Source organism: Tubulanus polymorphus, chromosome 2 (assembly GCF_964204645.1).
Source record: "Tubulanus polymorphus chromosome 2, tnTubPoly1.2, whole genome shotgun sequence".
Taxonomy (NCBI): domain Eukaryota; kingdom Metazoa; phylum Nemertea; class Palaeonemertea; order Tubulaniformes; family Tubulanidae; genus Tubulanus; species Tubulanus polymorphus.
The window spans coordinates 26,151,442-26,179,346 of record NC_134026.1 but is presented as its reverse complement, the minus strand read 5'-3'; the positions used below and the strand labels follow the sequence as shown (position 1 = coordinate 26,179,346).

Sequence of the window (27,905 nt, the reverse complement as noted above, 5' to 3'; positions counted from 1 at the left end):
AGGAACACAATCTGGCATCTGGTACTCGTGCCAAAATATGGAATAAACTAGTGGATTTAATTGGACCCTACAATGCAACAAATCACGAAAATGAAAATCCAGGAATCTACCGTCGATCAGGTGTAGCGTGTCGGATAGTCAGTAACCTGTCTGTGGTTTAGTTTCACAATCGGATATTTTCACAAACCACAGTTGGTATAAGCCCATCCGATTATAAAAAGCTTACCACCAACGATTAGGTAACTAACTACGTGTCGGCTTGCGCTCTCCGCCCCCCCCCCTCCGTGCCATGTGCCTATAATAAGGACTTTCTTGCGCTGCTATCGATACAGAAACAGACGATTAGACACTATACGGCTTTCTTGATTATTCATCTTTATTTAGTGAAAATAATGCACACGCTGATAAAGAGTTCGGAGTGTTAGATTTATGCCGGCAACGGGCAATCTTCGGTCCGATCATGAGGAAGAAGTTTCAATAATACGTCACCCAATGTTTGGTGGAAATTGTTGGTATTGCGACCAGCTTTTACAGCTTTTGCAATTTTCAGGAATCTTTTGATGAGTGAATCTTTATTCTTCGGTTCTTTATCCATTGGTCTACAGGTTGATAGATCAGCTGGAGGCGTGGCTATTTCACTTCCAACGTACGCCTTGAAAATATTAATAACGGCGTCAAATTCAGCAGTCAAACTTTCACGGTCAGCATCCCAGGCTTTCGCTACTAAATCATTAAGGGCACCGTTCAGTGCAAATAAACGGATTCGACTCTGAATCTTTTCGTCACTCGTTGCTGCGTCTTTGCAATTTTCTATCTGCTCATCGATCCAAGTTTGTGGCGGTCCCTGGGCTCTGAATCTGTGTCGACGTCTATGATGGTGCCATCGCCACCAGTTACGTGTAGCACCTTTCACATATGGCCCCTCGCAGTATTCATTCACCATTTCTGTGGTGATGTCAGATGGAACTTCGGCGAAAGTGAATGATACGCAAGAAAGTACGGTTATCAGGAGTGATAACCAAAATATGATCTTCATTTTGACGCCTAGTTGAATTAGAAAATGTGGATACTTGTTATCCAATTTTGCAGCTGCTTTTATAGACTCGATGGTGTCATTTACGACTGGAAATCTGTAGGCAATAATTAGCAGCGATCATGGAATCTTCCATGTGGGCGTCCATGACTAACTATTGTGCCGACACTTACCTTTACAGTTTCCTTTCTTAGACAAGATTCGTAGGTTTCTTAGACGGCAAGACTCTGGTCCACGTTACTCAAACCGGATCGTTATATTTATATGAAAACCTTTCACGCAAATCTATCATTAATATAATCCGCGACCACTTTATTACTCAGATTTGATCGTTAAAAAGCGATTAACTGAACTTATGGTAAATGAAAAACTGCACATCTGTTCTGTTTATTAAATTCAAACCAAAAACATTCTCCATTTTCGTCCCGAGGATTTGATCTAGGTTCCCAAGTAGTGTCCCTTCTAAAACCGCACACGTGTTTTAAATGTGTTATTAGTCTTAAAGTAAATGTTATACTCAAAAGATTATTCGATGCAATCTACCACGTGGTGGTAATCCAGCGTAAAGAAAGGCTTATTTATTATCGTAAATCCTAAGTCAGGAAAAAGACAACACAAAATCATACTTCATTCGATAATCTATTATCACTCTAACAACCAATTATTTTGCATTATATCATCAGGTGTATTAAACAAGCCTTTAGGAGGTTGAAATGTGACTGGAGCCTCTTTGAACCTTTTCTTGAAACTTCTGTCAAATAACTACAAAATGAAGTATAACATACATTATATTTATACAGTATGACTAAATCTTCCAAGGGTTTTCAGTTAGTCTTGATCAATCGAGAAGAAGATCTTACTATGGCTGCTGTTGTTTCTAATTTTTCAGAGATATCCATTTCATGTGAGGGAAGTTTGTTATCCAGTTTCATAGCTTCGTTTACAATGGCTGGGTGATAGTGATTCTGCATAGTCTTAAAAAGAAACATTTGAACCTAGGAATAAGATTAGGATTTACACAGTAGATTTTGGATTTCATTCAAATAGGCCTACTATAAATGTGTACCTTTATTTCCCATAAAGAGCTATCCAATGCATTACACTTAGCAGGATCTTTTTCTTCAAAAACATAAGGATCACCAGCTATACCTAAATACAACGAACAAACACTTGTGATGCACACTTCAAAAGTACAATTGAGAGGATTCTTTCTGATATGCACTTACTTTCGAAATCTGTGCGATGAATCAAACAATGACAAGTTGGGTGACGAATGATCAGATTATATACTAATGGTATCAAGAACGATAGAGATGATGCAGGTGCCGTCAAAGCTAAACGGGATAATTTCTTGATAAACGCAGCCACCAAATATGCAGGTAAATGCCTGTAAACAGAGATGTTCAAAACAAAATCAACATTCAGTTGAAGTATCCCGAAAACACAAGATGATAAAATTATACTTACGTTGAAGTAAGGAAAAGATCAGTAAGATAGAAAAATCTAGCTTGATATTTCACATGGAATACGGATGGATCCAGCAAACTATACAACTTAGGATAGAAATCAGGATAATTTCTGAATAAAAAGAAATTATCTTTTTAGTAGTGACCTCATTTCAAGAAAAATATACGTATTCATTGAGAATTTTGATAAAGAACTTACAAATTGTATTTCTGTATTAGGACAAAAAGACCATTCAAAGCTAGCAAACTAACTGCGCCTCCTGCAAGTTGAAACAAGTAGACCATCAAACCAAGGTGCTCACTATGATAAAGGATTTGATTTTTTTTTTCAATGTCCACTTACCTATATTATATGAAATTGTGAGAAAATCGCTGAGCAACAAAGGATTTGAGACATAAGGCATGACTTTATCGTGAAGAATAACAAGAACTTTCTTATATATATTCACAGAAAGCTAAAGATGAAACGAAAATAAATGAATATGAATACCATACATAATAAATTGAAAGTTCTATAATCTAAACTAACTAACCTGTTGTTTCAGAAATTCTAACCACAAAAGTGTAAAAAGCCTCTTTTGCTCTGACATTAATAATATCTTAGCATTCGTTTCTGGACCTGTAATAGTTCAGATTTTCAAAATTTAACTCGCAGAGCAACGCAACTGACAGAATGTGCAGCGTATAAATCAAACCATTATGATGTTTACCTGGTGGTTTTGCAAGACATTTAGACAACACTTCAGTTTCTTCTGTTGGTAACGAGATATTTTCCAATAATGTAAACAGGTTTCTCAGATATTGTTCCGTAAGATCCTTAAAGACAGAAAATTACTGGTATTATAGGATTGTCAAATGACTTTCAATCGGTCTTATTGATTTTAGAATGATAATAAATGTAATACATAATACAGACCTTTTCTATTTTGTCTCTCATATTTCTCAATGAATGTTTCAAGGTATAAAATCGAACATCATCATATTCCATGTATTCCTGCATGCGTTCTATAAGAGCTACCATTGAATCCTCAGAACATAGTAATTCATTGAGTAATGACTAAAACATAAAAACCATCATAAATTTTTCAACTTGCATGAAACTAATAACATATTGCAAAGTCTACTTACATACCTGATAGAGTAGAGATGGAAAAGAAAGCTGTTTCTTTGTCACAGTTCTAGTTGGATGCTGACCATCAATGGCTACAAACTTCAAGAGTGTGCACAAAGATAATTCCTGCAATATAAATAAGCATTCATAGATTATTAACATCAGAGTAAAAATTGAGAATATCGCCTGGGAATTCTTTTTTCTTTTTGCATTTAGATCTAACCTGAATATTGCGATCATCATGATGCAATAATTCCAATAGTTTTTTACACATGTCAGTGTAGTTATCATGTAACCACAATCTATATTGATCATCTTTTGGTAGACCTAAAAATGACAAACTTTGGTTATCAAATCAACTTTTGAGCAGTGTATGTAAACAGCACATCAACATTCATGATTCAATTCAATTAGCGTTCATACCTTCTCTCTCTTTCTCATCGATATCATTTTCTGATGCTTTCTTTAAGATTTGCCCAGTTCTTATCAGATTGGAAAATACTCTGTGTATTGACTTTATAGCAGTTACAACAACTTCATATTCATCTGACTGAAATCAATCCATAACATGAATTCGTAGCCAAGCCCGAAAAAGGGCAAGCCCCCCAAGTACGTAGTCAAGTCGACAAGGTTCAACTTTTGACAAGTTGTAAAGACGAAACCGTTGCTTGATCGCTTATGTTTAAATACCTCTAATGCCGATAGAATATCAATTAATCGATTGCTGTTTTTTCTATTTGCTAAAAACAGCGAAGCATTTTCTTTGATGGCGTCGATTTCTTTATTATTTTTCAATCTAATTTTCTTCGCATGCTTTTTCGTGGAGGCCGCCATCTTGATTCGAGTTCCGATCCGATTCCGCTTTATAGCTAATAGTTATTGACTTACTTTCAATAAAATCATATTGAATTGAAGCTATTTACTGTGGCACGTGGTTTTTCGGTGCTTGTAAATTCTGGTCTCGCGACATGTCATGTGATAATTCCAAAATGGTAGAAACATAAATAAATCGATGCTTGCTTTTTGAGAATGACATCTTACCAATTTTATCGCAGATATCGTCCTAAAATGGATCCATCATCTCCTCTCGATAATGTGACTGTAGTTGATGTTTACGATTATGCTTCATCAATTGGTAAAGAATTCGAGAACTTGATCGAAAACTACGGAGTTGATGCGATTTCGAATTTGATGCCGAAAGTGATTAGAATTCTCGAACATCTCGAGGCATTAGCTCAGAACAGTGAACGGGAAAATATAGAAGTGAATGACTTGAGAATAGCTGTCGAAAAATTACAAGTAGAAAAAACTGAAAGAGCTGGGGAAAGAACCCGCTATGAGAAGGTAGTTTAACCCAATACATTTGTAGGCCTCAGTCAGAGTCTTGCTAAAGTTTTCTTAACACTTTTTTTCTTCATTTCATTCCTAACGTTTTAAGCTTCAGTCTTAAGTAATGCCGAAAGTTTTTAATGGAATAACATATTACTTCGAATTTAAAATTGCCTGCTGCGATTGGGTAAAGTTTATGTACAGTTACACCCTTGGGCTTGGCCTTAATTCTATCTGCACACTCCTATAGGCCTAAAGTGCCTGTAAGAATTAAATTGAAGATCCAAACCAGAATTGTGATTTGTGGGAACAACTGAAAGTAAATTCATTCAGTGGTCAATGATTCTTGAATGTTTATATCTTAAAGGAATTGGAGCAAATTGAAGAAGTATGGCGCACGGAGGCAAAAGATTTACTCAAAATGGTGTCAAAGCTACAAGAAGAAAACCGAAAATTAATGAGTGCACTTTCTGAAAAAGATAAACAAGCTGCTCACACAGAATGTAGGAGTGGCTTTTATCAAACTTATACTAATTCAAGAAAGTCCTCATTACTAGCAGTTGTAAATGTCCTTTTTGTTACAGCACAAGCAGAACAAATTGTTGTCTTGGGCAAATTAAAAGAAACCATTGACAAACAGAGAGATGAAATCCGAAGCCTGAAACGAGATCTTTCTCAGAAAAATGTTGATTGTGAAGCAGTGAGTTTTTCTTCATTTTATACTGGGCTTTCAGATTGTAATTAGATCTTTTAAATTAAGATTTCGTTGGCTTTTGAATTTTGAATAGATCCAGTCTCAAGCTGATAGATTAACAAAGTTAAACTCAGAAATGAGGCGAAAATATAGCGTTACGTCTAGACAGGCCAAACACCTCATTGAAGAAAAGGCTGACCTTCAATCACAAGTTCAAGAAAAAGACCATGAACTCGTAAAGATCAAAGGAAAGCTTGGCGAAGATGGTGTTGTTAAATCTCCAGTAAGAATTAGAATTTTATTTGTACAGTCGGTTATGTTTTGGGTTCTGGTTGCACAAATAGCTTGGGAACAACATTTTAAAACTTATTACCAGTATGCTTTTTACGATTTAAAAAAAAGATGATAGATGATATGCTGTGCTTTTTCGTATTTTCCTCATTTTTTTATACATTGGGCTGATAAGTAGTTCCTTGCTTAGTCTTGTCCTGTAATTATGCTTAGAATATTATTCATCTTTTATTAAAGACTTCTGGAACTTGGCCTGCGGTAAGTCTTTATCCTGCAATTTTTATGTAGTCTAATACAATATACCATATGTGAAATAATGTCATCGAAGGGTTTAAATCACTGCATTGATTAAATGTAACAGTGTTATGTGTATGTTTATATACAGACCTTTGGCATTGGTCCATTCAATATTGTGAATCAATGCTATGTGAATAAAGGCTAATTATCTGCTTCAATTAGATTGAATGGCTTCTTATACCTGGTATACATGGATTAACAACATTCCATTTCAAGAATCAATATGATCAACATACAATTGCCCCTGTATATGAATGTACAACTTTTGTGATTTTGGTTTTCAAATATCTACTGTTCATACTGTTATGGTTTCATATATTTTATGATTTGATTTGGAGTAATCAGAAATGTAAAGATATTTCAAATTCCCCCTCGTCTGCAATGAATATAGATACATCCCACGTAGTCTAGAAATTATGCTGATGTTATGTTGTATTGATTTTCCTTTGATCTGATTATTCAGTGGCTATATAATGACTGTGAGCGAACTTGATTGGAGTGTAAGATTTGAAGAAATGTCAGAGTTACTAATGAAATTAAACTGGAGTGACTGTAATTCACTAATGAAATTAAACTGGAGTGACTGTAATTCAATCTGGATGCATATTTGCATGATATGCTTCTATATTCGTAGATGCCAGCCGCAGAACTGGAGAAACTGGAGGAAAGGCTCAGCGCAGAAGGGAAAATCTTAATTGACATGAAAGATCCAAACCGACCACGATTCACTTTAAGTGAATTAAGAGAGGTGTTACTAGAACGGAATGAACTTAAATCAAAACTCATTGAACTTGAAGAAGAATTAGAACTTTATCGACCTAAGTACGCCATAATTTTAAAGGAAATCTTTCGTTTATCATGAGGTTTACTCAACTGTAAGGCCTTGATGTAAATTCAAGATATTCCTTTCTTCACTGTAGAGAAGTTTTCGCATCTGATTACGGTTCAAATGAAGAGCTCCCGGTGCAGGGTCCAATTAATAAAGAACCTTATGAAAAGTTGAATCCTGATGAAAAAGAATCCGGTATTAGGAAATTGTAAGTACCCAGATATTCTTTTGAAGATCATAAATACTGTATCCCTTGACTGATGAAAGCATGGGTTATGGTATGGTTGAGGGTATTCTTCTTTGGCTTTGTCATAAATGCCATTCCATTTTTGTAAGACAAAGTATTAAGGTTAGGACACATGTGCAATGTATGTGCTTTGCTGCATTCGCCATCTATCACAATCACTTATAATGATGGGTTAGTTACTTAATTTCAATTACCATACCTCCTTTTTCATACTAATATTGTGATTCAAGTAGATCTTGGACATATCGAGTATGTTAAATGGCATTAATGTTAGCTTGATATGTTGTGTTTGTTTTGCCAGCTTCACTGGGCTTCTGGAAAAGTTAGCTTTTGATGATTAAAAGTAGGTGATTCGTGGTCGTTGAATTATGTGTTGTTTATTCTCCTTGCATAAATGTGTACAAATCTATTTTAAATCTCGATGAAGTATTGGATATAATCTTATTGATACATACTACTTAGTTACATACTTCTCTCTAGAAGCTTATGTAGAACTAATACCCATACATGTAAGTCATAAGATATCTAAACAATTTTCGTTAGTGTTTTGGTTTTGATGTTACATGTAATTACTTAATGCATGTTTACTTATGATATTTAAGAAGTTTACAGCAAAATTTTGGCATTTATCAAATGGCTTGGATTAAGCTCCTTTGGTTTTTAAATACCAATGTATGAATTGAATTATTTTGCTTAAGGTGTTTATATATGTAATGAATATTTGTGGCAGGGGGTCATTGTACTGGGTATAGATACTTGAACAAACACGTACAGATATTTACAATTATATATGATCTGCTTATTTATTTCAGCTTCAAATTTCTACGTAATTCATCATCGCGTTGAGGATCACGTAGTTATAATTCAAGTCCACAAACTCATCGTGCGGCAACAAATATTCCACCAGCAGATCTTGTAATTTGAGACCGTGGTAAAAGACATCAGCAGTCAGTATTCTATGAAGATTTGCCCTCCAGTTACGCCCCGCTTATAATAAGAAATTAAATTCTGCTTACTGCATTTATTTACATTGAAACGTAACCTGTGATTAGATTTCTTAAACATTATTTGCCTGACAGAAGCGAGTGCAATAATCGAAATGAGCAAATTTGAAAAAATCATGACTGATTGTTTTCTATGACATACTAAAAAACCACAGATAATAAAAGCGCATTTTGTCATAGAATGTACCATTGATATGTTTGTATGTTTAGCTTATGAATTTCTCAGTAGTTTCTCCGTGGCATTCCAGTACTATACATGTATAAATCATTCTATTGTAGATTTTCATGTATTTTTGATAAAACTGGTGAAGTTATGAACATAATGTGCTAAATTAATCTGAGTGCCTGATGGTGCACATGAGTTACATATTGGATATTGTACAATTGTATATTTGATTATTTTGTAATTTGTTTGTAAGATGTTATATAACAAATATTGTATGATTATTTATTGGCTTCATTTGAGTATTTCAAGCACAGAGATGAAATAATATTTCTTTTTCTTCAAATAATCACATTCACTTTTTAGAAGCAGATTGATACATGAATAGTCAGTTTTGATAATTTTGAAATATGTTTTCCGTCAATTCATCAGTGTTATCTGATTTACCTTTAACAATTATGTCTTTTAACTTATAAATTGAATTATTTTTGTTCAGGTACAGCTTACATGTAGTGTAAATAATATGCATTTCAAATTAACTCGACTACTTAATGTATAGGTGTCAGAATGGACCGGTTTTAAAAGCGATCTTTACACAAATTTTACCGATCCGTTATGGATTATTTGGCATATATCACAATGGTGCTAGATCTCTTGTGATGTATGCACGGTTTCGTAGTGGACCAATGATATTTCATAACACAGTAGTAAAACATTTTAAACATAGATTTATTGATATCATCTCTACATATCTGTGTATATGATATTGTACAGATCTTATGAAGTTGCATAGATTTCGTAAAGACAAATTCCATGTAAAACTCGCACTTTACAGAAATCTGTTCCGGCATTTGGTGCCTTTAATTCTGGTGGCCTTTATGGTATTTCGTTATTAGTGATCAGAGTACCACAAAATAGTACAAAAAGAAATGTTATTAATGCAACATTTGCATTCTCGCAATTATATTTTTGACTCGTGGATTTTCAAAGTTTTAAATTCTCAACAAAAAATCCTGTCTCATACATTGAAATTATGATTGATTTCCTTTTCTTGAATACATTTCAATTTCACTTACACGTTATGCCTTATGGCAAGTAAACTGTGATGAATTGATCATCTTTGGATGCAAGCATTGAGTCTATGGCAATAGATAGAGTGTTCAAGTTGCAATTATATGCACATAATTTTCCATTCCAGGTCTATTATGTCTTGATACCAAAGATATAGTATAAAGTTTTGACACTTTCTTCTCATTTTGGGATTTGAACCCTAATTGTTCATAGCATAATAATCTGGATGAAAATGACTAAAGTTTAGTTAATTGACATTATAATTCTCTTCAAAATTGTATGAACATTGCCGGGATACTGTTTTACATTTTTGATTTTATTGGTGGAGAACAGATCCGTTGGTTTGATAGACATATGTATGTGCGAAATGCAATAGCAATAAATTATTACGATTGAAAAAATACAATTTTGAATGTTTTAACTTGATACTATCATATATAAACTATACAGTTTTAATGAGTGTATTTATAGCTTCGCAGAAACTATATAACTTATGAATCTGAAATGCTGTTACTGGTAACAATCCTCTATTTATTGCGTACTTAAGGAAGATCATAACACGTAACATCATAACAACACATGTATTGTTTGGATTTTGAGGTTCAGTTTAAATGTTTATTGTTCTCGTGATTTAGAGAATATTTTGGACTAATTATTTTCTCTTACTTCAGAGATATGGTAGTGTATTGTGCTGCCTTGATTGTATTTATGTTGTATTGTTAAAGTTTTGAAATCGACTGTCATGTTCTCATATAGATATTCGTAATGAATTCGATAAAAAAAGATTAGACAATATGTATAAATATATATGTTTACATATATTTGAATAGTTTATAACATTTGAATGCAGGAGTCGGACCGTCATAAATTGTACATAAATCATTGGTTGAGTTTATCAATTATTCAAGTATCGGTGATGTTGCACCTTTACAAACTCGTTGGAAAATAATTTCTGGATGGAATTATGAAATAAATAGTTTGAGTAACGATACATTTACTGTAAACGGTGATTATTGTACGTAGTCAATTCAATATCGTAATCAGAGGATTTGTCTAATGAATGGCAGCACAAAGGATGTGGAGATACTATTCCCTGTCCTCAGGAATTTACTACACCATTGTGACTGAAATACTTCTTGTATAGATGACAACGATAACAATAAAAGCTATTTCCGTCGATAAATTTTTTGTTAACGTTTTATTTCTCTACACGGATTACACCTAAATTTAAATTTTGATTCCTTGTGAGATAATAGAAACACAGTAAACCATCGACGAGACCTTTGATATTGCGTATCGATATCATGGGCACGTTCGTCGTGCTGTGTGGGTAGAATCTAATCTCGATGCATAAAAAGTACAAAATACCAGTATATTATCTTAAATTGCGTTTCGATAGCGGGTTTTTTCGCACCGGTGTTTCTTTACCTGGTACTCTGAAAACCCTCATAGAAAATACACTCACTTGCACTGGAGTCATTTTGCTTGAAGAAGTTGCTGAGTGGTGTTAGAACCTATCAATTTTCATTTCATCAACCAAAAACACCTAAGCTCAATTATTATAACACGATTCGGTGGCTTCTAAACAGCTGTGCGATTTGCGTATCAAAGCGACCGTCATTTTCTGTTTGTCGAACACTCTCATCGATAGGTTTATTGCAGTCTGATTCTTAATGGAACTCGGGGCTGCTTTCTTCATTAGAGCGGTATTCCTGGCTCTGTTGGCGAGTTTCTATGTTTTTGCAAATGCTGTCCAGCAAAATCATCAATCAAATGGCGGAGAAAAATTGGCGCGGGCTGTTTACCGTCGTCTGGATCGACTTCTGTCGACATTTGAGGCAGATGTGGAACATTTGAATCCTGACGGGATTTTTGGAATTCTACACGGTCAAGGTAAGCCCAAGAAATGTTTTTCGTTTCCCTGTTTTCCTACAGTGTTTTTACTTTACATGTTGTGGTTCCGATCCTTTGTATGACGTTCAATATTGTGTAAACTTCCGAAACTATTATCTCGACTATGCAAGATAAGATTGTGTTGTAATATTACGAAATCTCCTTTTGCTAAATCATTCTAAGTCTGAACATGTACTCTAATACACGTTTTGATGTAAATATGAATGCATAAAAACGAGCAGGTTACGATTTTCAAAGTCTTGTAAGGGAATGACCATGGATGAACGCATACATAAAAAAAAAATCAGAAAATCTCTCAAAATCTCGTGGACGTCGAAATAGTTTTTTTCTCGGGAATAAATACCAAATTTATATTAGGCGGCCGTCATTTCACTTTATTTCACTGTGGGTTCTACAACAAACCCATTTTTGCCCCCGACAACACTCTAGACATTAACCGCTATTAAAATTACCCTTTGCCAAGTACCTCTCAGACGACAACCCCTCCCCTTCCAAATTTTCCTTAGAATGATAAGCCCAACATGGAAATTGTCACCCCCACCTCCATTGATTTACCCCTGACCAGCAACTCATTTAGGGAGACTTCCTATTCAAGGACGAATCCTACAGTTTTTACCTTCGTGAAAGGTTGTATGAACGTAAAGGGTTGTGGTCAATGAGTTTTTATGACGGTATTAGACTTTGGATACTATCTTCTATAATTCCAAAATCCATGCTCGGTCCATAAGTAGACAACATTTTCTAACGTATGAACTACGCGTGGAAAACGTTCGTGTGAAAATGTGGTAAATATGAATGATTTTCAATCACAGAGGCGTAGTTGGTCACTGGTGCGACAACTGCAACCGGTCCAATGATTAAAAAAAGCCCATGCATAAACGTCAAAATAAACTTTCTGTGTACGGAGGAGGAACATACGTATGGAGGCTTCGTAGTAACATATCGCTGGTTTTGTAGGTACCTATTCTTAATGAAAAATATGGTCCAGTTAATACGGATTTAAGCCAAGAATTTACTTATAATCAAACCGATTTTTGTTCAATTTTGATAAAATTTGGACACTACCAAAAATACATTAAGAGGAACTCTATGTATTTTAGATACCACTGATACTCAGCCAACGTTAACGAGCGCACGATGAGCATTATGCGCTCATGGCACGTATTTTCCTTCCCAAAGCTCAGGACGATGGTAAATAAATAAGTTGTCACCAAGAGAAAACAAGGACATTTGCAGCGGGGAATAATACCTGCTTGCAATAAAAATCTGAGAACGAATATTGGGCAGTCGAAATCTGTCATATTTTGCAATCCACCTTTCACTTTATTTAACCAAGCCATAAACTAAATTTCGATAACATATGCATATTTCTTAATCCATATAGCTGCATTTATGAAGACACTTAATGCGCTATCCGAAGAACCTACATCATGTTGGAGAATTGTCGAAAACTTGAACAGACGGACGCAGAATGTGATAAATAGTGCAAAAGAAAGAGAAAAACTCATAGAAAACACGTACGCCAAACGATTTAAAATATTGACGGAAGACAAATTGAAATTTCTGACCCTGGATCGGACACCGCGGCACGTAGATTCCAGCTATCTGCTATTGGGCGTAAACGTTCACACCTACATGAACGACTTAGATACCTACAACGAAAAAGCTGGTGATGACTGCATAACTAGATTATTGGGAACTTATCCGTAAGTGGAAATATAAATTCAGTAAAAATGGCGAGATCTTGCCGAAGAAATTCGATGTAGAGTTCGGTGTTTCATATTCAAGCTAAAGTAATTCATATAGATCTTTATTTTATAAAATATTTAATTCATGTATTTTTAAAAAGACATTCTCATATTGATATCTAGATATTCGAATTTCAGTGGTTCGGAAAAATGCAGTATTCCCTTAGAGTGTCTTCAAATGATGTACCCACATCATCCACCTCGGGATAGTGGATACAACGCGACGCACCAATTGTTGTATTATGTCATAAGCGATTTAGAATCCGTAAGTTGCAGCGCAGAAGCATGTAATGTATATATTTGATATGTGTAAGTTGACCAACGAAGCATATATCTTAAATTTGATATTAAAAACCGTGCCACGATGGTGTACTTTTTCCGTAGGTATCTTGTTCCACCCAAATGAACGCAGCTCTACATCCGATGCAGACTAACACACTTAACATGAGTCAACACCTATGTTCCCGCCTGTTCGCGGAAGCGAAAATGATTTTCAAATCGGGAAGGCTGGAAGACACAGAATTAAACTATCTATCCGCCCCTTTGCGAGATGTTTTTATCGAATCCAGTAAGTGTTTGATATAACTGGAAAATATATATGAAGTACCAAGGGAAAACCTGCAGAAATTGTTTCATTCTGTTCTGAACGTCAGGGATCTGTTTTAATGAAATGTTGCAGGAAAATAATGCATTAAGCGTCTCAGCTACGGAGTGTTGTAACTTGGGAATTTGGAAAATGTGTGATGTATATATATCAGCACGTGACATTATGGCGTGCTCTGAAATTACGATGAATATTTTATATATTTTCTATCACAGTCCTGCTATGCATATCACTGAATTTTGACGAGTTTTTCCAAATCGCATGGTTAAATAAACTCTTGGAATGGTCCAATAACGAATATGGGTGCTTCGGCGCTCACCCCGAATTTGGACAGTTTCAAAGGTAAGCAATGCCCGGTCCAACCAGAGATGTATATCATGAGAAATCATAAATCGTCGTCACCAATTCTTCGTATTTCAGATTCAGATCTCGGAGAAAATTATTAAATGATCTTCAAATGATTGGTAAGTTTTTATTGGTTGGTCGAATTTTTGTCCTTGCTTCAATTGACCCACCCAACCAATAACCGCGAGGCCCGTTTTAACTTCTTAGATTTTCACAATAGTTGACACGTGTATTGGATTGCAGTATTTCTTGTTCGGAGATAAAATCTCAAAACTTTATCTCGTTGCAGGAGATTGTTCGTGTCACACGTCAGGTCTAGGCTTTGGCGTGTTTGCAAGATTCTTTCAGACCTTTCTAACGAAATTTAAGCCGGCTATTTTGAACTGCTATTCGTGGTGAATAAGTAATGGTATATAGCTTTCATTCCATAAACGCTTCTTATACTGTGGGCATAATAAAATACACATTCAACCAATTAGATGATTCATCCATTCATTCTGGTAGTAACTGTGAATGATGTACTGGTATTAGTGAGGACCGTGCGGAGGGGGTGCAGGGGACAGTTGCCAGCAGGAACTTTGGAGAATTGCCCTTTTACTATAGTATCCTATAGAATTCGGGTTTCTCTGGCCTCCCCCCATTCAGATGCTAGGCACGCTCTTAGGAGTGCCAATAACTCGGGAGATTTTCACACCAAAAAACAAAAAAGAAGTCGACAAAAAACGCTAGAATTAAAGGAATATTCCAAATCTTTTCTTTATTTTCAATATCAACAAGTACAAAAATTATACATTTCTTATATATATATATATATATATATATATATACATATATATATATATATTATATATATATATATATATATATAAAGAAAGCTCTTTTAGCGTAATAAAAATGCAATAGACCTCAAACTGACAACTCTTCATATATCTATTTACACATTTAACAGAATCATACACGCTAACCAACAATATACATGTACAAACATTAATCAGTTAAAATCAACGCAGTTTCAGTTTTTAATGATTAATCCCAACATCCAGCAAACCTCTTCACACTCAAATCTTATCACCATTGATTTTTTCTCTTCTGAATATCAATCACTCATCATTCTCGGAATATTTCATCTACTAGAATTCAATTATCATACAGCCCCAATAGGGTTAAATGTTGAATCACATTCACGTGAACAAATATGTAAATTACTGCACTGGAAATCATTGAAATTATGAAGAAAATCAAGTACTAATTCATCATTAAAATTATCATTGCTTTGATACGTAATGATGTATTCAAACAATTCATGATTATTACGACCTTATTCTAGTAATAATTCATCAGAAGGATTCAATATTTGTAAAATCTAATACACTGATAGTGAAGGCATGGATGATTCTGATGATTTATTCAATCCATATTTGGTGAATCTATTTCATAAATCTATATACATTCAAATTCATTGCTGGGCTATCATCATTGCAAATCATGCTTACATCATTTTCCTCCCAGTCACATAAACAGGCGAACAACTCTTCCTGCTTTAACTTTCCTAAGAAAACAGCAACTAATGTCTGCTAAACAGCTCTATTAACCACATACAAGCTCTACAGAAAGAACCAAAAATGCAACCAGTCGTGTATTTAGGCAATATACAATTCTATTCGGTTTCTCTGAACACCAAAGTACACCGTAGTACAAAACCCAAACCCAGGGCGTGGCATATAGAATGACACACAACTATCTGAGTGTCAGCTAGATTTCTTTACACAATCTCTCCGCACTTAGGCTATTAGAAGAAAATCAGGAGTTGATTGAATTGAAATTCAAGTATGCTAGTAGGGCATTGCCATAGAGAGGCATGCGCTCATCTTCAGCATCAGCATCGAAACCTTTATGAATAACAAATATGTCGATGAAATTTTTCAGTTATCATGCATTAGAAAAAACTGGGCATATCTAAACTCTTGAATGATGCATATTTAGAAGAAGTCGATGAGTGCCCGCCGGTCATCAGAAGAGGACTGTCACTGCGACTAGCAACGACATGCTGTTTCAGGAATGGACTATTGCTGCGTACCTGCGTCGGAGTCCCATTATTCGCCCAATCTTTTAGAACATTACACATCGCGTCGTAACAATTTCCCGGAATGATACTCCCTGTAAAATAAAAACATAAAACCTCATCATCATTCAGATAAACTAGACAAAAACGAGTCAAGTTCCATCAATATCCATCTCCGACTACATATCATTCATATCTCTCTCATTACTGAGGCAGAATTACAGTAGACACCTGAAACTCCATCTTCGTAAAGTAAAGAAAAGCCAGTTTGTTTTGTACAAACATTGTTGACAGAGAAGACCAACTAGTAAAATATTTCGCGTAGACTGCTGCAGGTTTTCTATTACAACCAGAATTAAGTTCTCAAAAATAATGAATGCTTTTCAATTATTCATGAAGACGTGGTAACGGTAGACTCGACAGAATCTGAATTAACAATGACATTAAATAGAGAGAGGGAAGGGTGGAGGGAGTGTACCGGTATCCACAGTTCAATGAAAAGAAAGTTGTGAAAAATGACAATCCTTACGCCACATGAATTCATAAACAGATGACGCTTGAGAAACCATGAAAATCAATATTCTGACTGCTAGTTTGTATAAATCATTAGAATCATATTTTGCTAAAGACTCATCATGTTTTGACTTCACTGTCAGAGAACATGTTTTTCAGAGAATCTGGAAACAACATTTACACATGCAAAAACGACATTAGAATTGTATGATGGAGAATGATATGATGAAATCAATATCTGCAGATTGTGATAAGTCGAGTAAACTCGAGTAGATGACATCTTAAGTGTTTATTGTCGATTAAACAACAGAATCATTGCTGTCTGGGAGAAACCGCTGGGTGATTGAAGAAACGGAAATATCTAAAAGTTAGTTCATTGATTTATCCATTTATGGCTACGTCGTGGAAGATCAGAGTGAATGGTAATGTGGCTTACCCATGGGTATCACTTGGCACTTTCAAGAAGCAATCATTGTTTCGAATAAGATTAGAAGCGACTGTTGGGGAGTTATTTTGTAAACTGAAGGATATTGTGTCATGTGAATATTAGACCAGGGACATTTCCTCGCACCTCCCTGATTAAACATAAAGTACAAATCCTCATTCAGCAAGAAATTGACCAAGAAATAAAAACTGCGATCTCAAAACGATTTGATTCCCCCGAAAAAATCATGAACTCGAAATTATGAGTGGGATATAATTTGTAATTATAAACCACAGTGGAATTCAAGGTTCCAGAATTTCTATGACGACCAGTCCTCAAATTCTGGATCACTGGTTCGTAAACCTTATTATGTCACCACAAACTGTAGTTCAAGAAGAAAATGATAATTTGATCGGTGAAATGTAAAACTAACAGTGGAGGCGGATGGAGCAAGTATTCTTCACACTGAAAATCATCATATGACTGGATACCTCTCAGATATAGAAACCATTTTATTTGCAAGGATTATTGTCTAATATCTAAAAGAGGCTCCGAGGCATGCATTCATGTATAAAAACAATTAAACTACATGAATAAAAGCGTACACGTTGTCATGCGCTGAACCGAAAATAAGTTCAAAAGAATGACTTTGTTATTTATCGGTCCAAGGATCACAAGAAAAGTCTTGCCCCAATACAACTGGTAGTACTGAAAGTGTTGCACAAAGTAAACACATACCAGTACAGTTAGCCTAAGCTATACGAATTCAACTTACTGATAGGAAATGAAAAGGAGTATCAGGAATATCGGAATAGCACTGCTATGTTTTCTCTGTGTTCTAGCGTTGCAGCAAAACTTTTTTTCATCCTCCTATCACAAAGCGGAGTTATCTGATAAGATTTGCGAACACTTAACGAAATTGTTTAACCTGTTTGAATCAGATATTGACAATGTTGATGCGGATGCTCTCACTGCTATACAGGTAATCAAAGGTAGGCCTCGTTCATTATCAAAAGTAAATTTTCACGACACCGACGTATCAAGCTGTCATAATTCAGAATTTCTAATTCTTCTTTCTGTACAGATACACTTGGAAAGTTAAGTCAATCAGACAGACTTCCAACTGATGAAAGCAAGAAGATCAATGAACTATACAACCATGTGACTAACATCATCGATCTCACTAAATCTAACGAGTTAGATTCGTACAATGAGAAATTCTCGCCGCTCAGCGAAGGACCGATGAATTTTTTGACATTGAATCGTCCGCATAAAATCAGCACGCATTATTATGAACTGAACGGGTTAGATTCAGATAGAGTACACGCCGAACTATACAAATATGATACAGGAGTAGGGGATGAATGCTTCTCTAGATTAATCGGAACGCACGAGTATGAAAACTTCTTTCCTAAACTGTATTTTCAAATCATGATACTTATAACATTTGTTTAATGATTCAATCCTAGAGCGTCATCGGAAAAGTGTGATATTTCTCCGAAATGTCTGGAATTCATGCGGCCACGTAGTCCACCAGAAGACAATGGGTACAAAGCCACACATCAACTTCTGTATCTTTTCATCAGTGACTTTAAACAGGTTAGTGTCAATTCGGTACGCATGAAAGTTATGAATAGCCGGTAACAGAAACGCGAGGGTGACTCTCTTTAAACAGATTGCCTGCAGCCACAAACTGAACAAACATCTCGAGCAAGAAAACACAAATATAGAAGAACGCGTGGTTCATCTCTGTACACGTATATATAGCGAGGCTCAGATGAATTTCCAATCGGGAATCTTCGATAGGCTAGATGGAGAAAGAATCGGAACAATGAAAGACCTTTTTGCTGAATCAAGTAAGCTTTGAATACTAAGTAAAATACTTATGCAGAGTACGAGATACCATGAAATAAATAGATCAGCTAGAACGAGTTCCAGGTATATAAGTTGATATACTTTCAGTTGTTGTGTGTTCACTGGTCAACTTTGAGGAATTTCTTCGAACTGACTGGATAGAAAAATTACTTCAGTGGACTGACAACGAATATGGGTGTTTAATCGACACACAAAGGTGCAACTGAATATTGCAATTGATTCAAAATGCTAAAGAAGTCGAGGCTTTTATCAATTAATCTCTTTTTCAGTGAAAATGAAAGCCTATCAGGAGAAAGCAGACACTTACTCAGCAGTCAGACCATGACAGGTAACATAATTTAGTTATACCTATGCTATTTGCAGGCACTAAAATAGCATAATATTTTCTACCAGGATGAGCATATGTAAAATTGATACATTCTGTTTTTTTCTTTTTACCAAGGGAACTGTGTGAGCCATGCGAGTAGTTTAATCGGGGCAGCAGTAACGAAATACCTCTACCATGTTCACATTAAACAATAGTTCATCGATGATTTTGTTGTAGTAAATAAACGTGTGTACTTACCAACAATACGTTTTCCATCATCCGTGCGTAGTCGTACAATCTGCATACGCGAGGCACTCGCACCAGGAACCGATGTCAAAACATTCTCAACTTTACCCCAAACGCTCAATACAGATCCCGCCAGTATGTGATAGGTACGAATTCGCAAACCAATTTCACATGATAATCCGACAGTTTGTCTTTTGCATACTCCGTGCCTGAAATAACAATCGCTTGAATTGTGAACATTTGATCGCTATGTGGTGTCTTAAACAGGAGTTCAGAAATGGTCAACTTACAAAAACATATGACTGCAGTGTTTAGCGGAGGAATCAAATTGTTGTTCCCAGGAATATTGGGCTTCATCCGCTACAACCTGCAATACACGGTCATATTTCAGCTTCTTAATTTCATTGGAAAAACCTCAAATCATTTTCGCATAAAGCAACCTGTTATACTTCGATAATAAGGAAGTGTGCATTTAATACCTTTTTGTATTTCTTTTTTATCGATTCTAATGATTCTGGTCGAGGTTGTAAACCTGTGTTTGGTCTGTAAACATTGTACAGTTTTTCTCTTTTCCGGCTACTTGACTGAGCCACTGCCAGAATACAAGTTGTGTTCCTAGCCCTCATCTTTAAGCAGAAAATATCGACATTGATATAAAAACGACAAATTAACTACCTTTCTCCAAAATTAGCGGATATGCAAAATAAACTACCTGAGTTGATACATAGAACCCATCCTCCTTGCCAGTATGGTCCCTCCAAATGTCTAACACATCCTCCCAGGATAGACCTCTTTCAACACTCACCTGGATGATTATACAAATACATATTTATAAAGGGCTTATTTACACTGATATCATCATTCGTCTATCGACGAGTGGTCAGATTTCAAACAACTCACAGTTATAAGTTCTGTCTTTGCACCATTTGCGGACTTGTGGCCGATAAATACTTGACGTTTTAGCACCTTTACATTTTCACTACCAGCACCAAGATCTGAAGAAATATATTTTTTATTGTCTACTCTATAAGTGAAAAGGGTTACGATCTTCGAAGCATCATATCAACGCAAAACTATCTATCCAAATGGAGCTATTGAAGATTTAAGAATTACAACTGGATAAAACCAATCTGCATATACACGAAGGAAAGGACATTGTTTTTGAAAACTATGGTCAAGTGGTGCTACACACTGACTGATCTCTAGTTGATCTCATCAATCACGCTAGAAAACACTTCGTTATACTACATTAATGACGTTTATAATTGCAGGATGAAGTGTGATGTAAACGTGCTTATCATACACCATCTCATTTATGACCTTGACCTCGGTTAGATGTCAACTAAAGTTGCTATCAAATCTTGGATTGATGCTATAAATATCGGTTAATGAGCTATTCACTCCATCCAGGAAACATTTTGCCTTATTTAAACTTTTATATTTGCACTCCTACTCGGCAAATGGTAAACAGCAGTGTGAAGAGTTTAAGATCAATGTCGCCATCTATACAGTGTTTGCTTACCTAAAATACCGAGATCCCATTTTCCATCACGTTTCGCTTGAAGAATGACTGCTGCCAGCGTATCCGAGAAAAACTTAAACAGTTGATTTTGCAAGTACACTTTAATTCCCAAAATTCGATTAAGGAATTTGCTGATATTGTTGTAATCTTTCTCCAAAGTTGGCACAATGAAATTAGCATCCGACGCAAGCATTCCGACACCGATTAATGCTTCACGTAACTCTAAGATAGAAAGATTACCAGTATTACAATATACAAAACCACTAAATAACTTGCGTTTCACTTCCTCTTACGGTTCATTACATACCTTTTATAAAATCACCTTCATAATCAGTAGGCAGTGAAACCAATGGGTTTTCAATTTCTATCACAGATTTCATCACATTTTCAAGAGCCGTACGACCAAACTACAAATGAGCATTTTAAGCAATAGAAATAGCATTCATTCAATTACAAACATCGAAGATGAGGTTGATTTATCAAAATACCTTATTATCTATGTTGAATTGGCTTAGATCTCTTGATTCAGTGGCTCGCCTGTCACCATGAGTTAAAGCACCCTGAAAACATAGTCAAAAAATATGCTCTAAATGGTCAAAAAAATTTCTTTAAGGCAATATCACCATAAATGCAATGATTAGGGCACTTACTAAACTTTCTAAACGCTTAGAGACAGTTGAAGCAAATCTCCTTTCTCCTGCTAATTCTGAGATCATGAATATATATTCTGGTGCACTCACTTGATTTGATCGATGTGTACGTCCTTAACATGAAAATAAAACAGCATTTTTCGATTGATTTTTTCAAAGATATTGTAGAACATGAATGACGTTTGCATGAATACTCACCAAATTGCTGTATAGCCCTATCAGCACTCCATGGTAATTCTAATGTAATATGAACACGTCGTCTTTGATTGTAAGCCCGTCTGTCAGCTTGTAAAGAAATACCTGAACTGGCAGCCTCGGAAATGATAGCAATATGCTACAAAATAAGACAAAAGCATACGTAGTTTGTTCTGAAATATGGAAGCAATATTTCAAAGATCAGAATAAGCTGTGTATCCAGGATCCAAGTGAGACTAACCTTTTCTCCATCCATAAACCTTTGTTTTTCAGTAAGATTTAGAATTTCGAGTGGAACATCTAATTCACTACGAGATTCATACTGTATCTCACCATCATCATTACATACAACACGGCCCTTTCTACCGGTCATCTAAATCAATGTTTCATATAATAATATTAAAGTACCGGACCAGTGGCTTGATAAAATATTTAGAGAGGACAGAAAATATTCATACCTCTGCAACATTATCTGGACCACCAAGAAGATCAATTAGTTCATCTAGAGTGTTAGATGGTAAATGTTTACCAATTTGCTCGACTTGTCTTAATAGTTGGTTTTTCAGAGTCATCGCACGGTCCCTAGCATCTACACTAACTGGTTCTGATGTGCTTTGCCCTTAAATACAAATTACAGCCATACGAACAAAAATTAAACGAAGTCAGCATAACTTTGCTCAACTATAGCTTGCGTATGTATTTACCTATATCAACTAATGGTTTTTTAGGAATTGATAAACTGTAATCATTTTCTGATTGGTGACCTTTCGACATGAGGCCTGCAGCTCTCAAGGCATTATCAAATTTAGCATCTTCATCATCGTGTTTTCTTTTCTCCTTCTTAACTTTCTTCTCTTTTTTGGGTTTTTTACTTTTTGCTTTGAGCTTTTGTTTCTTTGCTTTCTTCTTCAACCATGGATCTAAAATCAGTCACATTTCGACTTACTACACATGTCATACCGGTGATCTGTTTGATACTTGTCACTTGATAATCAAATAAATAATTACCATCTTCATCACTATCCGAGCCACCAAATGGATTGAAATCACTATCCGGTTCTGAATCCTCTTCATCTTCAGAACTTGATTCATCTGAAGATGATGATGAACTGCTTTCTTTCATCTTTTTCTCTGGTGGATAGTTGTCTGTATAATATAATCATAGATGGTTTTTAATCACTGAATTTTCATTAATCAGTTACTTTACTGTATTGCCCTATCACATAATGCATGCACATGTACATACCTTCTTCAAATCTCTCTGAAAATAAAACAATGAGTTAAATGAATAAATTGTGTACAGTACAGTTCATTTTTGTCAGGAAAAACCAGTAACTGGTAGTCATCTGCCATATTTTGACTTACCAGGCTTCCTCTTAAAGCCAGGTTTGGGGGATTGAGATGGACTATCATCATCAAATATACCAGAACCTAGCCCCATTAAACTCCGGAATTTCCGTCTATCAGGAGCTGGAAAATGTTTTTCAACCAAAGTTTGAAAAACACCCCTGAAACGACAATATATCATCATTAAACCTAAACTCACCACTCAAAATTATAATAGCATATTCGAATAAGAACTTTACTTACTTGGCAGTTGATACAAAATCAGTCAGTTCACCACCAGCTTCTTCCAGCTGTTCCAATGTTCGCGCCTCTCCAGTTGACTGTAGACCAATGACAACGCACTAGGGGAAAAAATGCACAGAAATTGACATAACAAGAATGTCTGTTTCATGCAAACAATGTTTTACATGAGTGAATGTAGTGTAAAAGATAATACCTTGCCAAATTTCACTGCCTCACGAGCTAAATTCACGCAGTGACGTACTTTAGCAGATATACACAGGTATTTGAAGAATCGTTGATGAGCCGACCAGAACTGTCCCCACATATTCTTTCTCATACGATGTTCAGCATCAATCAGGTCAGCAGCTTCCTGGAACTTTGCACGAGCATCTACCCACTGTAATAAAGAATTTTTTTGTACAAACTCTATCGACTCACTTTGTGTTCATTGCGATTATTTCGATCAATTTTACCAGTTTCACGGATTCGTTATAAATATGCACAAAATCCGAGCGGATGGGGACTTCTTCAATTTTGAACGAAACTCCACGGAAGCTGAGCTGTCGCGCGATATACATTCCTCGCAACTTCATATCCATCGCTACAAGCTCCATAGCACCAACACCCCTGTAAATTACAACAGAGAATAGAGTGAATCTCCATACAGAACCAAAAGAAACATAGAGCACATTTATAAATCACGTATCACATACCTACGCTCAACTGCTTGAATAAATTCGTTGAATTCTATAAATGGAGTACCTTTACCCCAAAGACCAAGTCGAGTCATGTAGGCCATATTCCTCGGTTCAGAAGCACCTATAAGAATGATTACCAAGAGAAACCTTATTAACATTAAAATACATAGGGATACGAAGTGAAAGATTCAATAACACTTTACCAGTAGCACTAGCATACACCACTCTTGCTTTTGGCAGTTGGTTCTGTAACTCGAGAACAGTCAAACCAGTCTTGGTTGGTTTCGACGAGCCAGCAGGACACAAATTCTTAGCTCTATGACACTCATCAAAAATTATCTAATTCATGTACATTAAGGCAATATCATAAGATCTATATCAAATCAAGAGCATATAAGATAACTTTCGTACAGATTTCGATTCAAAATCATGAAAAAGATACACATCCATCATAGTCTTCACCACACCAGTGCAGTAACTGTTTCAATCGTGTTTTATATTTCTTATCCGACTGACTTTCTCCTATCAATGATGAATATGTTGCAAATATCACACCTTTCTTCACGCTGTTGTTTATTTTTGATGAGATTTTTGCATATTTGAACTGAAACAACAAAAATTTAGCTTTGTCAATTCATCACATTTTCCCCAGTCCCAACGATTTCTTACCGATAAACAACCTACCTTATTTAAAGCATGTACATCTATTTTTCCGGCACCTATATCTCTTAGATCTCTCTCAGCATCGACCCTGAGATCATTTGATACACTCAACCTGTGATTTTAGAAAAATCAATATATCTCAACTCCACAATCTGTTTTATTAGTCGTCTTAATATATCTGAACAAATGGGTCTTCAGAATAAACATACCAAATAGCTCTTTTTCTACCTAAGATGTAATTTTCGTAGATGATACCGGCAATAGTTCGACCTTTTCCTACACCAGCACCATCACCTAAACAAATGACAGAACTCTCAGTTTATCCATTTAGAGACAGGCAGATTATAGAAAACAACAATAAAACTGGATTTTTAGTCTCACCTATGAGAAATCCAGCGCGTTCTCCACTAGGAAGGATTGTTTCGTGTCTCTGAGATGCATAGATTATTGATTCTAACTGAAGAGCCGACAAATATCCATGGTCCATCACTGACTCAGGAATTGAAAGCTTATAGTTAACATTTGGTGGCTCTACACTCGATAATGAACTTGTTTCTACAACTGGATCCGGATGCTTCAAACCAATTTTTACTAGAAGGAGACAACAAATTATTTGTTTTAATTGAGATACCAAATGACATTAGAATTTCCAACTTGTACAGACGGAGCTAATAAATTGCACCTTTTTCAGGCATGTATTCAGCATACGTTTCTGCTCGGCCTAATTCATCTTCTTCTTCAATAATAACCTCTTCATCAATTTGCTAGGGAAACAATGGAAAAAAGATTTCTAAAATTGTGATCATTCCAAATTTTGACAAATGAGAAAAGAAACTTTAGCCATACCGATGATCCAATTTGTTTAAATTGTTTTAGCTTAAGATCTTCATTTGACCAGAGCCTGGAGACGTCCTTCTGTGTAGCTTGAGTGACAGGAATCAGATTAGATGTTGGTAACCTTGGTTGCGATGGCAGTCCATTACGTATGACAGTTACCGGCGAACTGGAACGCCCGGGTAGACTTTGTTTAATAACTGCTTGAGTAGTAGTAGGCGGCCGATAGAAAGTTTGTCCAGGAATCGGTGGCCTGTTGCTCGATGGCGTCATTGGACGTGGAACGCTGATAACACGTAAAGTTTGTCCACTCGCAGTTCGAATAAGCTGACCAACATTTCCTGTACTCGCACTTTTAACGAGACCAGCACGTTGAATTAAATGACTAGGAATGGTAATTGGTGAAGATATCCCACCGCCAGGTTTGGTGATGCGAATAATTGATTGGCCCGTAGCGCGTATAGGAGTGGAGCTGATCTTACGCACATTAGTTCCGGGTAGTATTGAAGTCATTGTAGTCCGAATTGGTAGAACAGAAGTCACTGGTATTTGAGAAATAGTGGTTTGATTGTTCACAGTTACAGTCTGTACATTAGTTGTCACTGGTTTTATTTGAATCTCATCATTAGATTTAGACTCAATAACTGTAGGTTTCAAATTTGTATTGTTCTCTGTCGGAATGATTTTGGAATCCGATTCCATATTTTCCTTTCCATCATTGTTGACTTTAGCTTCTGTTTTCTGAAATGAAATACATCAATAATGAGCTGATTTAGGTAAAATGCATTGTCTTGTTAAGAATGATGAATTTGAACTTACCGGAGCAGATAAAGGGGTAGCAGTTGCTTGTAGCTCCATCATGCTGCTAAAAAACAAGTCAGCTTGACTTGGTTCATCGCTGTTCATCATCATCATGTCGCAACTACAAGGAAAATTTCTTTTTAAGTTTAAAATGTCTTATCACCATGCCAATGCCATTTGAGCTCATGTGCAAGGTTATACCAATCAATTGCACAAGTCATATAGGCCTACAACTTCTTATTCAAGCCACAGGGGTTTGGCGATGGGCTTGGATTTTATTTCCGGGTTGTTGATAATCTCGCGAGAATGGTGCTAAATATGAACTGCGAATAAATTCAAAATATCACGGAAATACCTTGTGTTTATATTGTTTATTTATCCGCTATAAAGTTCTGATAAACAATTGGTCGTTAAGGATCATTATCAGACGGTCGTCACGCTTTACTATATAAAATCACAAGGGATGAAACGCCAGGCCTCTGCTGTACTTAAATTTTCAGCCAGAAAGTTGGGACAGTCACGTGACATTCTGATGACGTCATCGCATTTAAAACTTCAACACGAAAAGTTAACATATTCACAGACCGATATCAATTGTCAGATTATGATTCATATGAAATAAATAACTTATAAAGAATCAATTATGATGAAATATATAATTCATAGTCAAAAAATGCATTTGAATGTAAGTTATTCTCAAATATTTTTCGTATCATAGTTTCCATCTTATATGCTTCAGGTTCGCGTTCAGTCAAATAAGAAGCGTTAAGTCACGTGACTGTCCCAACTTTCTGGCTGGCACAACTCTGAAGGCGTTTCATCCCTTGTGGTTTTATATAGTAAAGCGTGACGACCGTCTGATAATGATTCTTAACAACCAATTGTTTATTGAAACTTTATAGCGGATAAATAAACAATATAAACACAAGGTATTTCCGTGATATTTTGAATTTATTCGCAGTTCATATTTAGCGCCATTCTCGCGAGATTATCAACAACCCGGAAATAAAATCCAAGCCCATCGCCAAACCCCTGTGATTCAAGCACAATAAGAACTATGTCGAATTGGATTGATCGGAATGGTAGCCTAGTGGCGTCCTAGGTATAGTGCTAATTTTTTTTTTTCTAAAATGAATAAAAGATTTGAATTGAACTTGGTCTTAATTCAGTATAATCCAACCTCCTTCAAATTGTCTGATACTGTTGTTTCATCAGCTCAATACTGAATAAAGCTCACCAACTGTACTTACTAACAAACTCGTATTCCTTGCCAAATGTGATTAATCTTAGGATATATTCACACTAAAAAAGGGTCTATTTACTATATGCAACTTGTGATCCTCTTTGACTGAAAATGTACTATGTTGCGCGTAGTAAAACATACTCAATGTAAATACAAT

General features: G+C 35.7%; 6 protein-coding genes across 9 annotated transcripts; 3 read left to right on the top strand and 3 right to left on the bottom strand.

Moving 5' to 3' along the window:
- Positions 1-380: 380 nt before the first annotated feature.
- Positions 381-1,263, bottom strand: LOC141900054 (uncharacterized). The gene is made up of 2 exons (XM_074786764.1): positions 1,207-1,263; positions 381-1,044 (listed from the first exon to the last, which is right to left on the bottom strand). Exon 2 carries the CDS (start codon positions 1,034-1,036, stop codon positions 428-430), a length of 609 nt encoding a protein of 202 aa, XP_074642865.1. The 5' UTR covers positions 1,037-1,044; positions 1,207-1,263; the 3' UTR covers positions 381-427.
- A 226-nt stretch (positions 1,264-1,489) lies between these two features.
- Positions 1,490-4,444, bottom strand: LOC141899954 (nucleolar complex protein 4 homolog). Its single transcript, XM_074786595.1, has 14 exons — positions 4,301-4,444; positions 4,034-4,160; positions 3,834-3,937; positions 3,632-3,736; positions 3,416-3,556; positions 3,210-3,315; positions 3,033-3,118; positions 2,843-2,954; positions 2,699-2,759; positions 2,501-2,611; positions 2,260-2,420; positions 2,100-2,182; positions 1,894-2,007; positions 1,490-1,795 (listed from the first exon to the last, which is right to left on the bottom strand). Exons 1-14 carry the CDS (start codon positions 4,442-4,444, stop codon positions 1,679-1,681), a joined length of 1,572 nt encoding a protein of 523 aa, XP_074642696.1. The 3' UTR covers positions 1,490-1,678.
- Positions 4,445-4,598: 154 nt separating this feature from the next.
- LOC141899987 (RILP-like protein 1) lies at positions 4,599-10,708 on the top strand. 4 transcript variants are annotated; one of them, XM_074786664.1, is made up of 8 exons: positions 4,599-4,954; positions 5,307-5,442; positions 5,524-5,639; positions 5,728-5,916; positions 6,162-6,182; positions 6,856-7,043; positions 7,142-7,258; positions 8,110-10,708. In XM_074786664.1, exons 1-8 carry the CDS (start codon positions 4,640-4,642, stop codon positions 8,141-8,143), a joined length of 1,116 nt encoding a protein of 371 aa, XP_074642765.1. In that variant the 5' UTR covers positions 4,599-4,639; the 3' UTR covers positions 8,144-10,708. The 4 variants fall into 4 exon arrangements, with proteins under 4 accessions (XP_074642765.1, XP_074642764.1, XP_074642762.1 ...); XM_074786663.1 differs by having other exon boundaries at positions 6,856-7,072; positions 7,144-7,258; XM_074786661.1 differs by having other exon boundaries at positions 5,307-5,639.
- A 262-nt stretch (positions 10,709-10,970) lies between these two features.
- On the top strand, positions 10,971-14,615 carry LOC141899708 (UPF0764 protein C16orf89 homolog). Its single transcript, XM_074786150.1, has 7 exons — positions 10,971-11,428; positions 12,834-13,155; positions 13,336-13,462; positions 13,582-13,765; positions 14,017-14,143; positions 14,222-14,265; positions 14,436-14,615. Exons 1-7 carry the CDS (start codon positions 11,209-11,211, stop codon positions 14,543-14,545), a joined length of 1,134 nt encoding a protein of 377 aa, XP_074642251.1. The 5' UTR covers positions 10,971-11,208; the 3' UTR covers positions 14,546-14,615.
- Positions 14,616-15,025: 410 nt separating this feature from the next.
- Positions 15,026-27,840, bottom strand: LOC141899573 (protein strawberry notch homolog 1-like). Its single transcript, XM_074785950.1, has 30 exons — positions 27,756-27,840; positions 26,524-26,626; positions 25,717-26,445; positions 25,553-25,634; positions 25,252-25,461; positions 25,080-25,164; positions 24,892-24,982; positions 24,650-24,811; positions 24,411-24,546; positions 24,223-24,328; positions 23,983-24,136; positions 23,724-23,906; positions 23,531-23,628; positions 23,306-23,448; positions 23,187-23,201; positions 22,949-23,086; positions 22,645-22,860; positions 22,399-22,559; positions 22,182-22,313; positions 21,944-22,079; positions 21,746-21,858; positions 21,584-21,655; positions 21,403-21,502; positions 21,096-21,317; positions 20,474-20,568; positions 20,286-20,378; positions 20,053-20,199; positions 19,864-19,940; positions 19,586-19,782; positions 15,026-16,303 (listed from the first exon to the last, which is right to left on the bottom strand). Exons 2-30 carry the CDS (start codon positions 26,617-26,619, stop codon positions 16,083-16,085), a joined length of 4,410 nt encoding a protein of 1,469 aa, XP_074642051.1. The 5' UTR covers positions 26,620-26,626; positions 27,756-27,840; the 3' UTR covers positions 15,026-16,082.
- On the top strand, positions 18,348-19,782 carry LOC141899574 (UPF0764 protein C16orf89 homolog). Its single transcript, XM_074785951.1, has 5 exons — positions 18,348-18,744; positions 18,821-19,001; positions 19,108-19,216; positions 19,290-19,348; positions 19,463-19,782. The coding sequence occupies exons 1-5, from the start codon at positions 18,661-18,663 to the stop codon at positions 19,540-19,542; spliced, it is 513 nt and encodes a 170-aa protein (XP_074642052.1). The 5' UTR covers positions 18,348-18,660; the 3' UTR covers positions 19,543-19,782.
- Positions 27,841-27,905: the final 65 nt, after the last annotated feature.